This window comes from Odontesthes bonariensis, chromosome 23 (assembly GCF_027942865.1).
Source record: "Odontesthes bonariensis isolate fOdoBon6 chromosome 23, fOdoBon6.hap1, whole genome shotgun sequence".
NCBI classification, from domain to species: domain Eukaryota; kingdom Metazoa; phylum Chordata; class Actinopteri; order Atheriniformes; family Atherinopsidae; genus Odontesthes; species Odontesthes bonariensis.
The window spans coordinates 29,684,521-29,702,040 of record NC_134528.1 but is presented as its reverse complement, the minus strand read 5'-3'; the positions used below and the strand labels follow the sequence as shown (position 1 = coordinate 29,702,040).

Here is a 17,520-nt window from a genome sequence, read left to right as displayed (position 1 = left end):
AGGAACGGTAGACGTTAACAGGAGAGGAGTCGGTGAATTTGTTCAACCTGTTAAATTTTAATGCATTTAATACAACTTGCAAGTCAACTTGAATTCTAATTTACGTGCCTTTCCTCAATTATATGGACTATACAACTTTGGGAGATTGTTTTTTAATGTCTATTCTTTGAAATTAGCTTAAAAAAATGTCTTTTTTAATCCATTGTTTTTTCACGTTATCTGCCCGTACCTCAAAATAGAATGTTGCGACTTCCGACTCATTTCGCCAGAGCGGGTCACATATTATAAAAAACACTTTTTTTTTTTGCTCAAGGATGCATTTTTTTAGTGACCATTTTATTTATTTTCTAGCATTTGTTTTTGTTTTAACTCTTTACTCCCAAAATAAATGTTGAGTTATCTTCAATATTTGTCTCAGGCTCTCTTTATCCCTGTTAAGCCACAGTCTTTTGAAATGAAGAGGTCAAAATTGAATGTTGTAGGGGAAAACACTACTCAAAGCAAAACTAATAGGGCTCCAAAATTTATAGATGTACTAGTTCGCCTCAATTAGTGAGAAATAATGTGCCTCTGTGAGCACTGGGGGCTGGGCACCCCTAAAGACCAGATCCTAAAATCGCCCCTGACGCTGAATATGTCTTTCTGTCAACCAATGACACTGAAGAGCCTCCAAAATATACCGTCATGGCTACAGACAGCCGACAAAAAACAGCTAACACAGTTAGTGTGTCGTGTTTCATTGACACAGTTTACCTTACTGAGATGTAGTTGTTTTTACATTAGCTTACTTACTTGTTGGTCATTTTCTGAAATCAGAACCGCCTTAACACAGGGTTGCCAACTTTTCCAAAAACCTTGGAGTGAGATTTCAATGGGTCAGTTCGCGACACGCATTTCAGAAGTTGTTCCACAGTACAGATATATATATATATCTGTCTAGATATGATGTAGATACATGTATACATTTTATGAATATGCAATAGTGCAGAGTGTGGGGCCTTCCTCTAGAAAATTTTGCATTCCTTAAATGCAATTTCTTCCATTCTAGTCGATTTTAGGGTGACTAGTTAGACATGGCAAATCCTAAATTCACTTGAATCGAATAACACCACAGATTCTATAATAGTACAGATTCGCCACTCACGGTGCATTTCCGGTTTCCAACGAGGCAATTTTGGTTGCAGTTCCACCCTCTTTCCACGTGGGGCGCTCAATTTTGGAGACCAGAATGAATGGAGTCCTATGGAGCTATACGCCCTAGCGTGCCCTTATCTCAAGATATAATTTTTTCTCTAGTAATTCGAATGTTGTGTTTGAAAGAGGATGTTTAGAAAATACCCATGGCTGAGTTTTAGATTTTTAGAGCCACTCATTTGCTTAAAAAAAGGATTTGAAGTGTATATGACGTCATACATAGCTTATGACCGGAGATGCCGCTTTACGGCAACAGTTGTTGGTCCACAGCCTATCTAGTATTATAGAATCTGTGGTTGGTCTCAAAGGCAGCAGCGTTTTCAAGGAAGAGCTGTAGTAAGAGAGAATGTGTGGTAACATAAGCGGAAAAAGTCCATCTTAATTCTGTTGTCGCTTGGTATGGAGCCAGCCGTCAAGCGGTGCCTCTGGTCGTAATTCATTCTTTCGCCGGTCGAACAGCTGTCATTAGCACAATGCTAGCGTGTTGTGGACAACAAGAAGCCAACCTGTAAGAAATCAAAGGGATATATGTACTCGTTCAGTAGATTTTTGACTTGAAACCCATGTTGAGCTCTCAGAAACTACATTCAAATCTGAGCGCTCTTGAGGAGACTTAGGTGAAACTGACCATTTGTAGCATCTGAGTTTGTTTTTTTGTTTTATCATGTGTTCTAGAATGCGCTGCTGAGGGTGGCAGCACGTTGGAGTAGCTCTGTACCTCACATTGAGATTTTTCTTTTTTTCTAAATTTCATTCCTGTTATTTCTTGGAAGAAATTGCATTTTTTGGACAACTGTTCCTTCCTACCTTGGATGCTGTGCTTTTCCCAATACTTTTGTATATTTTACTCTTTTGTCATGATGCATCACCATAGCAACAAGGTGGTTTACAACAGGGAGCAGCTGAATAACATTGGAAAAGCAGAAATAATTCGACAACTGAAGCCAGAAATCCCACTGGAATTGAAAAGGAGGCGTCGTGGATGCAGAGCAGGAGCAAAGAGGAGAGAAAGAAAGAAGAAACCATCTCTGCCGTCCATCATCATGGGCAATGTAAGATCGTTAGCTAACAAGTTGGATGAACTTCTAGCCTTGATAAGGACTCAGCAAGAATATCGGGAATGTAGCATTATGTGTTTTACTGAGACATGGCTACAGGATCATATACCCGACTCCAGCGTCTCTCTGCCGGGCTTCCTGACTGTACGAGCAGATCGAGATATAAAGAGTAGCAGGAAAAGGAAAGGGGGTGGATTGGCAGTGCTTGTCAACAACAGATGGTGTCACCCAGGACATGTTACTGTGAAGAGTCGTCTCTGCAGTCCTGACATTGAACTATTGGCAGTGGGTTTTCGTCCATATTATTTGCCAAGAGAGTTCACCAGTGTTGTTTTGGTGGCTGTTTACATTCCACCCTCAGCTGTTGCCGACACTGCATGTGATGTCATCAGTTCCATTGTTGCTAAGATACAGACTCAACACCCCAATTCTTTTGTGGCAATATCTGGTGATTTTAATCATGCCTCACTCTCTGCTACACTGCCAACTTTTCAACAGTTTGTCAGCTGCTCTACCAGAGAAAACAAGACATTGGATTTGTTTTACACAAATGTCAAGGATTCATACATTTCCAAATCAAGACCTCCCCTGGGTAAATCAGATCACAACCTTGTTTTTCTCTGTTCAGCATATAAACCCCTTGTCCAGAGACTACCTGTCACAAAAAGGACTGTTAGAAAGTGGTCAGAGGAAGCTGAAGAAGCCTTACAGGGTTGTTTTGATGCAACCGATTGGATTTCTCTTTGTAAGCCACATGGAGAGGACATTAATGCCATGACTGAGTGTGTGACTGACTATATAAACTTCTGTGTGGACAACACCATCCCCACCAGAACAGTGAGATGCTTCCCTAATAACAAACCCTGGATCACCAGTGAGCTAAAGGAACTATTGAACAAGAAAAAAAGAGCCTTTAGGGAGCGAGACAGGGAGTTACTGAGGAGTATACAGAAGCAGCTCAAAGTCAAGATCAGAGAGAGCAAGGAAGTGTATAGAAAGAAGCTTGAGAGTAAACTGCAGAGGAACAATATCAGAGATGTGTGGTCAGGGATGAAGAAGATCACAGGCCTCAAGCAGAGGGAGGATCGGATGGATGGAAGTCTGGACAGAGCAAATGAGCTGAACACATTCTTCAACAGGTTCAGTTCAGGAACAAGCTCACCATCCTCCCCTCCTGTTCTCAGCCAAAGAGACACCCCACCCTCCTCTGACCCACAGCTTTCCTGTAACATCTCCACCTCCACCTCAGTCATGGATTCTTCTGCTTCCACTAATTTGTCATCAACCCAATCAGGAGATGCTGCTGTCCCCTTTGCCTCCCCCTCCCACTTTTCTGTTTCTAGAAGTCAGGTGAAGAGGCAGTTGGAAAGACTGAACCGGAACAAGGCTGCAGGTCCAGATGGTGTCAGCCCCAGAGTCCTGAAGGCCTGTGCAGAGCAGCTCTGTGGGATTCTGCAACACCTTTTCAACCTTAGCTTGACCCAAGAGAAGGTACCACTGTTGTGGAAGACATCCTGTCTGGTTCCGGTACCAAAGAAAACTCACCCTTCAGACATCAATGACTACAGACCTGTTGCCCTGACATCCCACATCATGAAGGTCCTGGAGAGACTCCTGTTGACCCACCTGTGTAAGCAAACCAGCACATATCAGGACCCCCTGCAGTTTGCTTATCGCCATGGAGTTGGAGTTGAAGACGCTATCATACACCTGCTTCAACAAACCCACTGTCATCTGGACAAAGCAGGCAGCACTGTGAGGATCATGTTCTTTGATTTCTCCAGTGCATTTAACACAATCCAGCCTGATCTGCTTCGTCTGAAACTCCAGAAGACTCAGGTGGAGGCCTCAACAATCACCTGGATTAATGACTACCTGACAAACAGACCACAGTTTGTCAGACTGAAGAATTGTGTGTCTAACCAGGTGATCAGCAGCACAGGAGCACCACAGGGGACTGTACTCTCACCATTCCTTTTCACTCTGTACACTTCAGACTTCCAGTACAAGTCAGACTCCTGTCATCTACAGAAATATTCAGATGACTCTGCAGTTGTCGGGTGTATCAGAGATGGACAAGAAGCTCAGCTTCCACAGAGAGCTGGTGGACCGCTTTGTGGCATGGTGTGGGAACAATCATCTCATCTTGAATGTTAACAAAACAAAGGAGATGATTGTAGATTTCAGGAGAAACAAGGTCAGATCGAACCCTGTTTCCATCATGGGAGAAGAAGTGGAGGTGGTTGAGGAATATAAATACCTTGGTGGTTCATGTGGACAACAGACTGGACTGGAGACACAACAGTGAAGCAATCTACAAGAAAGGACAGAGCAGACTGTACTTCTTGAGGAAGCTAAGGTCCTTCAAGGTTTGCAACAAGATGTTGCAGATCTTCTACAAGTCTGTTGTTGAAAGCGTCATTTCCTCTGGCGTCATCTGTTGGGGCAGCAGCATCAGAACCAGGGACCTAAAAAGACTCAACAACCTGATAAAGAAGGCTGGTTCTGTTCTGGGGACGACTGTGGAACCTCTGGAGACAATAATGCAAAGAAGGATTTTGCATAAAATCAAGAGAATTATGGACAACCCTGAACATCCTCTCCATGAGACTGTTATCAGAAAACAGAGTCTCTTCAGTCAAAGGCTTCTTCAGTTTGGATGCAAAACGGACCGCTACAGGAAATCTTTCCTGCCCACAGCCATCAGCATCTATAATAACTCTTTGATTTAATTGAGCTACATCAACATTTAATATCCCTCTGGGATAAATAAAGTATTTTTGAATTGAATTGAATTGAATTGAATTGAATCTAGCTCTGTTGGGCCCCATTCATTCTGGTCTCCACCGACGCCCCCAGTGGAATTCTGGTGGAACTGCAGCCAAAAAAGCCGGCACAATGGGGCTTAATAGAGAGTGGCAAGGCTGTTCTATTTCATCCTTACTGACCGCCAGAGGCGGTGCTTTCAAGCACTGGATGATACATCTTGCGCATGCGCAGGTCGAGTGTTAATACCAACAACGTCACTCGTGACCCCCTGCTGACCCCGGAGAGCCTATATACTTCCGGCAACATCAGCAGGTCAGTCCTTTTTCATCTTCTCGCTGCGCAAGGTAAGTACTGCGTCTGCATATGAGACGAATTCTAAAACCAATTCTGCTTCATCGTTCGCTGCTGGTGGTCTCGCGACGTCCCGTCGAGGCTGCGAGCTGCTCGCCCTTCAGAGACCGCGGCGAACTGCCGAGAGGTATGTAACCTTTTTTTCCCTCGGCTGATGAAGTTTACTGACCAGCTGTTACAAGCGCCGGTCTAGGTAGCATGCTCGCTCCTTCTCCCGGTGCTGTGCGCTGCACGTGAGTAACAGTCTGTTTATAGTTGCATTGTCGGTGAAGCTACATTGCTAGTCCCCTCCCGGCATCTGTAACCTACTTATGTTAAGCGGCCAACTCGTTGTGCCGGTTCTTTGATTTTGTTGCTGCTATTGTTCTGCCCCTCTCCTGGTGCACGGCGGCGTGTGCGCCCCCCGCTCCCAGAACAGGTGGCCTATAGTGGTTGTCGGTGAAGGCACCGTGTGCGGCTCCCGCTCCCGGCATCCAGCTATAGCTAATAGAACTTGCACTAGCCCCTCTCCTGGTGTAAGGCGGCGTGTGCGCCCCCCGCTCCCAGCACAGGCGGCCTATAGTGGTTGTCGGCGAAGGCACCGTTTGCGGCTCCCGCTCCCGGCATCCACCTATAGACGGTGTATAAATACAGCAATAGCCCCTCTCCTGGTGTAAGGCGGCGTGTGCGCCCCCCGCTCCCAGAACAGGTGGCCTATAGTGGTTGTCGGTGAAGGCACCGTGTGCGGCTCCCGCTCCCGGCATCCAACTATAGACATTGTATAATTACAGCAGCCCCTCTCCTGGTGCACGGCGGCGTGTGCGCCCCCCGCTCCCAGAACAGGCGGCCTATAGTTGATTGTTGGCAAAGGCACCGTTTACGGCTCCCTCTCCCAGCATTCATCTATGAGTACAGGATTTTCTTTTGTATGAAAATCTATAAGTGAAGAATTTTCTTTAAATAATAAATAAATAAAACCTTCACTTGCCCCTCTCCAAGGGGCCTATAGTTGATTGTTGGCGAAGGCACCGTTTACGGCTCCCTCTCCCAGCATTCATCTATAACTAAGAAGAAGACATATATGAATAAGAATTCATAAATACGTACTATCGTCAAATACACTGTGTGTGTGTGTGTGTATATATATATATATATATATATATATGAGCTAGAGGTGGTCCCGACATGGATCACAACCACTCCTGCTCGGCCTGTATGGCTCCTCTACAGCTTGAGGATGGCCATGATCTGTGTCCTTCATGCCTCGGCCTCGGACATCTGAGGCAGGGTCTCTCAGACGAGTCCTGCATGAATTGTGGCATTTTGCCTCATGCTGTCAGGGCTGCAAGGCTGGCCGAGGTAGAGCGCCTGTTGGGCCCTCCCTTGTCTCCTCAGTTGACCCCTGACCAGCGGCTGGCCCCGTCTCGGTCTACCCAACCACGGCGTCGGCCTGCTGAGACTGCAGGCCCCACCTCCGGGAAGAGGGCCAAGGGGTCCGGGCTTACTTCTAGAGTGGATCAGCTGACAGCGGAGCTTGACAGCATGAAGTCCCTCCTCCTGGCTCTCCAGCCTGGGGCTGGAGCAACCCTGCCAGGTGCCCTTGTTCCTCCAGCGGCCTCCTTCGGGCCGGAGGAGGATGCGTTTTCCATAGCAGCTTCGGCTACTATGTTTCAGGACTACGCTCCGGACGTGCTCCTGGGAGACGAAGCCTCCCATCCTTCTGCAGCGGGCTCCCTTTCTTCAGCCCGTGGCTCTGCGGGTGGTAGTGAGGACGGCTCTGTGGGAGCCGCCATCCGTACGGCTCTAGCCAGGCTACAGCTGGACGTGCCGCAGGCTCAGCCAGCTTCAGCCAGTGCCTTTTTCAGGCGCTCCTCAACCCCCGCTGAACTAACTGTACCTCCATCAGAAGAGTATCTGAGGGAATTACAGAAGTTCTGGAGGGACCCTAGGGCCCCTGCCCGTCCGACAGCTGATGCTCGGACCCTGGCAGCCATGCAGGACGCCTCCAAGTTCGGCCTGGACCGCATGCCAGCGGTTGAGCCCACTATCGCCGCCCTGATCGTCTCACCCAATGAGGCTCTGAGACAGGAGGCGAGGTGTCCTCGCCCCCAGTGCCGGGTTACGGACGAATCGCTGTCGAAGGCCTATGAGGCGGCAGCACGTATGGCTCGCATGGGTAATTCCATGTCCCACCTGCTGCTCGCCCTGTCGTCATCCCTGCAGGAGACTGAGCTGGACACTTCTGTCCACGGTATTACTGACGCCTCTCTACAGGCCTTTGCACTGATGTCCAGGGAGTTGGGACGAGTAATGGCTACTCTCGTACAGGCTCGCCGCCAGGTTTGGTTGGCGCAGTCCCCTCTCTCGGAGGCCTGCAGGAGAACCCTCCGCAGTGTTCCGGTGGAACCGGGGGAGCTGTTTGGTTCCGCGGCTCTGGAAGCCCTCGAGCGCACGGTCCAAGCTGGGAAGACCCGACAGCAGCTGTCTGAGCTTCACAGAAGCGCGCCGCCGCCTGGCAACCCTAGGGGTCGTCCAGCTGCCCCGCAGCGCGGCACCCACTCACGGGCCAGGGGCCTCCTTCGGCCCCAGTACTCACGCCCACAGCCTGCTCAGCGGCAGGCGCAGCCCTTTCGGGCACCTGAGCGACTGCCCCCTGGGCGTCCTCAGGTCTCACGTACCGACCGTCGTGCCCCTGGAGCCTCTAGAGGTCGGGGGGCCCGACGCTGAGGCCACGGGGCCGACCGTCGGCGTTTTTTCCCAGCAGCGGCTCAGCTACTGGGCTGCTTCCACCAGGGACCCGTGGGTTCTTTCCACCTTGACCCACGGGTACGAACTTCAGTTCCGACGTCGGCCCCCGATCCATGGCCGAGTCAGGATGACTGTCATCCGCGACCCGGCGAAAGCCCGAGCCCTCGCCCAGGGGCTGTATGCCCTCCTGGGCAAGGGTGCCATCGAACCGGTAGACCCCCAGGTGCACCCCGGGGGGTTCTACTCGACTTACTTTCTGGTAGCAAAGAAAGATGGCGGATTCCGACCTATCCTCGACCTCAGGAACCTCAACAGGTTCCTGAAGGTCTTGAGGTTCCATATGTTGACCACTGCAGAGGTTCTGCGTACGGTCTCCAGAGGGGAGTGGTTTACCTCCATAGACCTGGAGGATGCCTACTTTCACGTTCCTGTGGCGCCACACCATCGGCAGTTTCTGCGATTCGCCTTTCAGGGGCGTCATTTCCAGTTCAGGGTGCTCCCGTTTGGTCTCTCCCTCTCCCCACGGGTGTTCACCAGGTGTGTGACGGCAGCCCTCTCGCGCCTACAGTCGCGGGGCATGAAGATCTTGCCGTATCTGGACGACTGGCTCGTCTGTGCGCCGTCCCAGTCTCAGGCGGCCCTCGACACGACGTGTCTTCTTTCCCATGTGGCCCGTTTGGGCCTCAGGGTGAATTTTACAAAGAGTGGCCTTGTCCCATCACAGAGCACAGTTTTTCTTGGGGTGACCCTCGATGCGGTCACCATGATGGCCTGCCCGTCGCCGCGGCGGGTGGACGACATCCTCCGCCACCTCCTCCCGTTCCGGGAAGGCAGGCGGTTCCACTACGTGGAGTTCCTATGCGTCCTGGGGAAACTGACAGCTGCGGCTGCTGTGGTCCCCTTAGGATTGCTGTCGCTGCGTCCCCTCCAGAGGTGGTTGCACAGCTTTCACCTGGACGCCAAGAGACACCGGCACAGGAGGCTCGCGGTGTCCCACCGTTGCCTTCTTGCCCTGGCCCCGTGGAAGAAGCGCTCGTTTCTCCTCCAGGGCATGCCCAGGGGCTCCATTGCATCCCGTCGCGAGGCAGTCACGACGGACGCCTCCCTCTCGGGGTGGGGTGCCGTGTGGCAGAACCGGACAGCTCAGGGGCTGTGGCCGGCGCGGGACCGCTCACAGCACATCAACGCACTAGAGCTGCGGGCTGTACACAGAGCGTTGCAGGCTTTCCTCCCTTTCTTGAGGGGCCGACATGTACTAGTGCGGTCGGACAATGTTTCGGCCGTCTCCCACATAAACCACCAAGGTGGCACCAGGTCTGCACTGCTACTGCAGGCATCCCGGGACCTCCTGCTGTGGGCAGCACCACGCTTAGCCAGCCTAAGGGCAATGTATTTGCCCGGGGAACGCAACCAGATGGCGGACTTGCTCTCCCGTGGCAAGCCTCCGCCGGGGGATTGGCAGCTCCATCCGGAGGTGGTGCTCAATATCTGGGCCACCTTCGGCAGAGCAAACGTGGACCTCTTTGCCTCAGAAGAGTCGACCCATTGCCCCCTCTGGTTCTCTCTGACAGAGGAGAGCAGTCCCCTGGGACAGGATGCTCTGGCCCACGACTGGCCAGAGGTTCTCCTCTATGCTTTCCCGCCGATCCCTCTGATAGTCCCTACGCTACAGAGGGTCCTCCAGCAGGGCCACAGGCTGCTGTTGGTAGCCCCCTTTTGGCCAGGGAGGACGTGGTTTCCACTGCTGCACAGGCTCTGCAGCGGTTCCCCGTGGCGCCTCCCCGACAGGAGGGATCTCCTGTCTCAGTGGCAGGGTCGGATCTGGCATCCCGACCCGTCCCGCCTGCAGCTGTGGGTCTGGCCACTGCAGGGCCCGACCCGATGCTGACTGAGTGCTCTGGCGAGGTCTACCATACCATCCTAAACGCGAGGGCGCCTTCTACCCGGGCGCTTTATGAACAGAGGTGGCGGCTGTTCACTACATGGTGCTTGGACAGGGGTGAGGACCCTGTGCACTGTCCTGTCCCTAGGATTCTGGAGTTCCTCCAGTCACTCCTGGATGACGGCCGGTCCCCTGCTACCCTGAGGGTGTATGTGGCGGCCATTTCCTCTCGGCATGCTCGAGTGGATAACGGCACGGTGGGAAGCCACAGGTTGGTGTCCCTTTTCCTGAAAGGTGCGCGGCGGCTGCGCCCCCCACGAGTGCGGCGCACCCGACCATGGGATCTGCACCTGGTGCTCGGCGCCCTGTGCGCGCCTCCCTTTGAACCCCTTGCTCAGGCAGGGCTGAGGTGGGTCTCCGCTAAGACCGCCTTTCTACTCGCTATCGCGTCAGCGAAGCGCGTCGGGGAGCTGCATGCTCTGTCGGTGAGCGACTCCTGCATGAGGTGGAACTCGGATGGCTCAGGGGTTTCCCTGTGGCCGAACCCCGCTTTTCTCCCGAAGGTGCTGTCTTCATCTAACCTCAACAGACCTATCCACCTGGCACAGTTTGTTCCCCCGGAGGGGGAGGACAGGTTACGCCTACTGTGCCCTGTGCGGGCTCTGAGAGCCTACGTGGCCGCGACTGCCGGTATCAGGCAGTCGGACCAGCTCTTCCTCTGCTACGGTGGCCCTCGGAGAGGCTGTGCGCTCTCTAAACAGCGACTGTCTCACTGGGTGGTGGACGCCATCACCCAGGCATATGAGGGAAGTGGGCGCCCCCAGCCAGCTGGGGTGAGCTGCCACTCCACCAGAGCTGTCTCGACCTCATGGGCAGCCCTACGGGGCGTTCCCCTGGAAGACATCTGTGAGGCAGCGTCATGGGCGTCACCGAGTACCTTCTCCAGGTTCTATCAGGTGAATGTTGCCACTCCCAACCCGTTGGCTGTGGTCCTGCTGCCCGACTCTGCTGCTTCCTCTCAATAAAGTGAGTAAGTGCCGGATTCCTCGTGACTCTTCTGGTATTAGTCATCCAGTGCTTGAAAGCACCGCCTCTGGCGGTCAGTAAGGATGAAATAGAACGAAAGTTACGTATGTAACTACGGTTCTATGAATCCTGGATGACCGCCAGAGCGTTCTGTCACTCAGAATCCTCGTATACTCGCGAGAAGATTCTGTAAGGACTGACCTGCTGATGTTGCCGGAAGTATATAGGCTCTCCGGGGTCAGCAGGGGGTCACGAGTGACGTTGTTGGTATTAACACTCGACCTGCGCATGCGCAAGATGTATCATCCAGTGCTTGAAAGCACCGCCTCTGGCGGTCATCCAGGATTCATAGAACCGTAGTTACATACGTAACTTTCGTTAGTTATATTGGCTGTGATAACACTACATTGCTGTAGTGAGACAGCGCTGCGTTACCAATCAGATTTCGCCTTGACAGACCGACGTCACTGACGTACCGACTGACGTAATGACAAGCCGTTTCCAGCGAATCAACAATCAGAGAGGGATTAGACACTCTGCTGTGGTCCAATCATGAGTTTAAGCATTCGGAAATTATAGAACGAGAGTGAAAAAAATCAACACAGAAAGAAAAAATGATCGAGCGTGAGATTTCTTTGTTAAGTGTGAGAGCGTGACACTAAGTCGGAAAGAGTGAGTGTCACGGCAGATGCGTGAGAGTTGGCAACCCTGCTTAACACCTGCGAACATGTGAGCATGACATAGTGAACGAATAATGGCAGTACTGCTCCTTATCTACTCTGGGATTGGTAAGGTTATTCCTAAACTTATACAGTTCACAGAAGAACAGTAAACTTTAAGTTTACTAAGATTTCGGCCATGCAGTTTCTCCTTTTAACTCGTGTAAAATGGCGGCCTCTAGTGGACGTCCTTCCAAACTGCCGCGCGGTGGAGGCGGTGGAGGATAAGAGCGCGCGCTCTGTCTCTCGTGCCGCAGTTGTGGCTGAGTGGATGAAGCAGTTTGTCTGTGAGCGATGGCGGAGCGATAAATTAGCCCGAGTTCGGTGAAAACATCACTGAGGAGACGCGCAGAGTTATCAGAAGAACGGGGAATTCTCCTATTACAAGGTCGGGATGAATTATTTTCCACCTCTACATGCACATATCCAGCCAGACAGCTGGCTGTGCCCGGTAATTGAGATGAGGCTAATTTACTCCTTGTTGGTTCAGTTGATGCTTTTCTGCAAACGTACCCTCACGCTCGTCAGGGCATTTGTTCGCCTTCATTTGCACCATTTACATTAGAAACGGCTGATTTGAGCTGTGTTTTATCGCCCGCTTGCTTTGATACAAACTTGCAGGACGTATCGTCATTCCCAATATAGAAAGTCACAACTTGTGTTTGTACTGCAGTGGCACCGGCGGTAATCCTGGATTTCCTCTAATCTTCCTGCTCCTCTGCTCGGCCTCCACTACCAGGGATAAACGCAGTATCTAACCAAGAGTCAGACAATGATTTATCACTATTGCACAGCTTGACAGACAAGCCAATAAAGTAGGATACCCCCCCCCCCCCCCCCCCCTCTGAAATGTATTGCAATTTGACCAGCATTGTAACTACTTCAGCATGTATTTTGAAGTTGATAGTTGGCTCCAGTTGGCTTGTGTAAAATAAGCTTGTGATCTTAGTATTTATATTTTAATAGAAAAATCCCACATCCTTACGAATAAGTCAGATATTTCTTGCTAACATGTGAATTTTCAGTTCTGGATGCAAAGCCCCCCCCCCACCCTTATGCCCTTCAATGCTTGGAGAGTCAGGTCCAGCTAGCATCTTTTGGCTCAGCTGCCACCCCTACATCACAGAAAGCACAGCAAATCCCCTCAGTGCACTGAACTGGCGTGCAGGGGCGGACTGACTGCTGAATCAACAGCGAGTTGGTCCAACAATCCCCCGCACCCTTTCAGAAATCCTCTGCACTGCTGTCTCACAGCTCCAGGGGAATAAACTTGCAGTTTTAAGTCCATGATCAAGCTGCATCGACCCACACGCGTCAGGAAATCCTGTTACTGTGCAATTTTCTTTTTCTGTTTGTTTCTGCAATTGTTTGCCATCCACTCTGTGGTCTTGTGTGTGTGTGTGTGTGTGTGTGTGTGCTGTGTTGTGTCCTCTCCTCCCCCCCCATGTAAGGACAGCTCAGAGTGCCCGCTAACGAGCTCTCTGTGGGCCTTGAGTGCAGAGCCGTGATGAAAGTTCTGCAGAGCTCCTCTCTTCACGCACACGCGCACAGCTTTTTGCCACCTCACATAAATTGTGCGATTTGTGCTCCCTCATCGATTTGCGACTCAGCTGCAGTTGGGCTCCGGCTCTTGACAGAATGAGTGCCAGCCTACTAAAGCGTTTTTATTATCATACCACAGGGCATCGGCCTTCCTCTCCAGCAGCCAGCATGATGAAAGACTGCCTGCAGTTTCTAATCGAGCCGGCCAAAAAGCTGAAGATCAGGCTCAAGGTGCGCGACCCTGCTCCCACCGCTGATTGGACTCAAATAGCTGAATGTGTACACAAAATGTTTTCTTTCCTCTTACCTTGGGTTTCTTATGCAGGAGTCTCGTAGGAGAGTGAAACATGAAAAGACGGAGCCCCTGGTGGAAAGTCAGTTGTTTATCATGGAACTTGCCAGAGAACTTAACAGAATTTGCCAGGTGAGCTCTTCTCTCTTTTTCAGTTCCATCACTTTGAGTCGCAGAAATCATTTGTATCTCGTCACATCATAGAGATCAAACGTCCTCGCCCACATCTGGACGTGCGAGGACATCTGGCCAGCCAGCGTGTGTCGGGACTTCATTGTGGACTGGGCTGCCGTGCTGGAGAAAAGAGTACAGGTACAAAAAAACAAAAAAGTGCCATATTTCTCTTTTTAGCCAGGATGACAGAAAAAAGAACATGTTCTCTGGATTGTTCTTAAAAATCTCCATTTCATACCCAGCACAAGATCATGCCGTCTGACTACCAGTATGAGAAGCCAGAGAAGAGGGACTGGAAGGGACACCTTCTTTGCATGCTGGAGTCAGGGGGAGAGTATGACATGGGGCCTCACAAAAGGGTCATCCTGGACTGGGCGCGGCAGATTAAATGCAGAGCTCAGGTGAATATACGAGGCTGGAAGTTGAGGCTAACTGGTTGGTGATTACAGTCTGACCCAGTTCCATCCTTGTGTCTGATAAAGATGATTAAGCTAAACCTTGCCCTTGGCAGTCATCCTGTCATACTCAGAGTGTGATGGGGATGTGATCGCAAGTTAGAGGGAACACTTTAATCCTAACAGTGTTGACTGTGTGTGCCCGCCCGGCCCCCTCCAGCCCCCCGTGTGGCCAGGCGAGCCTGTCCTCATGATGCTGGACGACCTGGAGTTCCAGTGGAAGAGGGGCCGCTTGCCCAACCTGCTCCCAGCCATGGAGCTCATCGTGCTGGCTGTGCTGAATGCAGATAGCCCCACAAAGGTCTGGATGTGTTTCCAAATATTCGTGTCAAATCTTCCACTTCTTCCAGTAGGAAGCAGGTTCATGTTCTCAGCTAATGTCGGGATAAGCAGCGCTGGTATTTAACTTGAAGTTAAAAGCAAGTTTTGTGTCATTTGCATGATGCCCCCAGGGTCAGTGGCGGTGAGATTCTGTAGGAAGGCACTCTCTGGAGTGTGCTGCATGATGCCCGGCCATGCTAATCTCTTTATCTCATTGTCTAACTCACCTTGGCCTGCTTCGGCTTTATGTTTACACTGTGTGTGTTTGTAGGAGGATGTTACCAAGCAGTGGCTGGTGAAAAAGCAGAGGAGCCAGAGGATCGGTGAGTCCAGACGAGACTGTTATTATTTACTGGAGATAAAAGTTATCAGATTGTGGATGAAACACTCGATTGTCTCCTTGTAATCATAGTATTGATCTTCTTCTTTCAGACGCAGTCCGTTACATCCCCCACAGTGGTAAGTACTGACTGTTAAATTGTTACTCAGCTGCAGGTTGATCCACTGGTTGTCTTATTTATCTTGACATTGGGAAATGCAATGAAGCCCCTTTTCCATGACACAACACTTAATCTATCGCCTAACTGCACTTGTTTCCCTTCAGTGTGACATGTTAACAGTTCAGGACCCGAGCTGGGCTGCCGTAGTTTTGGCCAGGTGTGTGTGTATCAGCGGCAGGTCAAAACTGAAGGCAGAAGAAACGTGGAGCCGCCAAACACAGGCGGCAAAACTAATAACAGAAAGCACTGCTTTTAAAATGAGTAACGCTAAGTAAAGGGGCAGAAAAACGTAATCCCTTTTAGATTGAATGACTTGTTAACTGGCAACAGAACAGTGTTGTTGGGATTAGAAAGAGCACCCCAAAGAGGCTGAGTCTCTCAGATCTCAGAAATACACATGAAGGTTATCGTGGAAAGAAAAACACTTTCACAACCAAGATCTGATGGATCAGATTCTTTTCAAAAATCCTTCACCAGATTTCAGAGGAAGGTGAACTTCCTACCAGATGACGTCTTTTCTTAGGGAAGGTCTTGCTTACTTGGGGGAATTGGGGGAAACATTCGTCTTACCGAGCGAGAGCAGCGAACCAGTTCATTTCTGTCTCCCAAGCAGACCATGTGGGATGTTGCTACAGCTAAACCTTCCAGGAGTTTTCAGAAAATTGCTGCTGATATCAAATTTAGCATTTACTGTAGACTGTGTAGCGTAATAACTCAGAATTTATGTCTCTTCCTGTTCGGGTCATGTTTTAAGCAGTCACTGATATGTAAATTAAAGAAGCTTTAAAGCTATGGTAGGTAATCCTAGAGAGCTAGCAAGAGAGCTAGCAAGATTCGAAAGTGTCCACTCCTCTAAGCTCCACCCCCCCCTCCCCATTCCGTCAGTGCTTCATCCAAAGCCGGTGGAACCGCATGCGCACATGGAGCAGGGAGCCGGCAGAGGGGGGCGTAGGCAGAAAGCAGAGGCATCTGATTGGTTTTTTGTAGGCGACCAATCCGAGATCAGCGGGACGCTGATCTCGGATTGGTCAGCTTTTTCTCAGTCCTGCAGCTGCCACAGAGGTCTGATTATTTTCGTCCCTTTTTCTAAATACATCTTGTGTAGATTTCTCTCAGGATAGACGGACCATTTCACCCAGTATTACAAAATGTGTTTCTGAACAGGATTACCTACCATGCCTTTAACGAGTGTCTCTTTCTTATACAGTGTGGAACTGGATTTGTGATGCAGCAGGTATGAGAAATCCTGTATGTTGGTTGTCATATTGCAGGTTTGAGTGTGTAGTTATTTTAATGGCTGCATCTGCTCCACAGAGGAGGTCACCCTGGACTCAGAAAGCGCTAACCGAGACCTGCTCATCTCCAGTGATGAAAAGCGCATGCGCTGCGGCCTGGAGCGCCGCGACATCCCGCAGGGCCCGCAGCGCTTCGACGGCTGGTGGTGTGCCGTGGGCCAGGAGGGATTCAGCTCCGGACGCCACTACTGGGAGGTGGAGGTGGGCGAGCGGGATTGGCGGCTGGGCGTGGCTAAAGCTTCTGCCGTGAGGCAGGGCTTCCGCTCACTGAACACAGAGACGGGCTACCTGACTCTCCGTCTGGAGAGAGGCACAGATCTGAAAGCCCTGACGGTGCCCACGACCCCCTTACCCCGGAGCCTGGTGCCCCGGAAGGTCGGGGTGTGTCTGGACTATGAGGAGGGCCAGCTGTCCTTCTACGATGTGGAAAAGCGCTCACATCTCTACACCTACAATGAGAATTTCACAGAGGAACTGTACCCAGTGTTTGGGACTGTGGAGGTGGTCAGAGACCTGGTGATCAGGGCGGCGGGCGTCAGGCAGCCGTGCCTCTGCCCCGGGCCCTGCCTGTGGAACTGAACTGCTCAGCGCTCCTGAGTGCTCCTGATCCACAGCGGCCCACACTCAGTTTGGGTGAACTTGGATCCTGTGTGTCGGCTCTGAGCCTGGCTGTGAGGTGACGGGTGAGATTAGGAACAGGACCCGCCACACTTCTGCATTTACACTCTCCGTTACTCTGCCTTCATGGAGACATACAGCGTTTTAACATTTGTATTTTTGGAGGTTGATATATCATAGCGTCAGAGGAAAACCTCAATCAGCCTTGTTTTTCCACATTGTCCTTTGAGGTTTGTCTGTGGAGGATTTAGAGAAAACCCGTCAAAACCAAAAGAAACTGCTAGAGTTTCATGCTCCACGTGAAGGTTTTTCATTCCCTCTTATAGAGCTTGAAAGTTATAGCGTAAAGGCTCCATGGAAGGAAGGTTGACCAGCTACTTCTAGTCTCAGCGCAGATAATCTCAGACTGAACTGACGCATGTGAACAGTTAATCCCTCAAACTGTGTGTGATGCTTTGCCTCAAGCTGCTGGGCATGGGCTTGTTTCTGCGGCTGTGCTTTGTATCTGTGCACAACATAAAGATGGTTTCTTTCTCCCCAAAATGAATAAACTCTTAATCTTCTGTTTTGTCCTCAGTGATCACACATCATTTATAA

General features: G+C 50.8%; 1 protein-coding gene across 1 annotated transcript; it reads left to right on the top strand.

Annotated features, from left to right (window-relative positions):
- The first annotated feature begins 11,996 nt into the window (after positions 1-11,996).
- Positions 11,997-17,457, top strand: LOC142373933 (butyrophilin subfamily 1 member A1). The gene is made up of 10 exons (XM_075457410.1): positions 11,997-12,114; positions 13,408-13,499; positions 13,594-13,692; positions 13,765-13,872; positions 13,977-14,135; positions 14,350-14,490; positions 14,782-14,833; positions 14,943-14,969; positions 16,218-16,244; positions 16,325-17,457. The coding sequence occupies exons 2-10, from the start codon at positions 13,437-13,439 to the stop codon at positions 16,882-16,884; spliced, it is 1,236 nt and encodes a 411-aa protein (XP_075313525.1). The 5' UTR covers positions 11,997-12,114; positions 13,408-13,436; the 3' UTR covers positions 16,885-17,457.
- Positions 17,458-17,520: the final 63 nt, after the last annotated feature.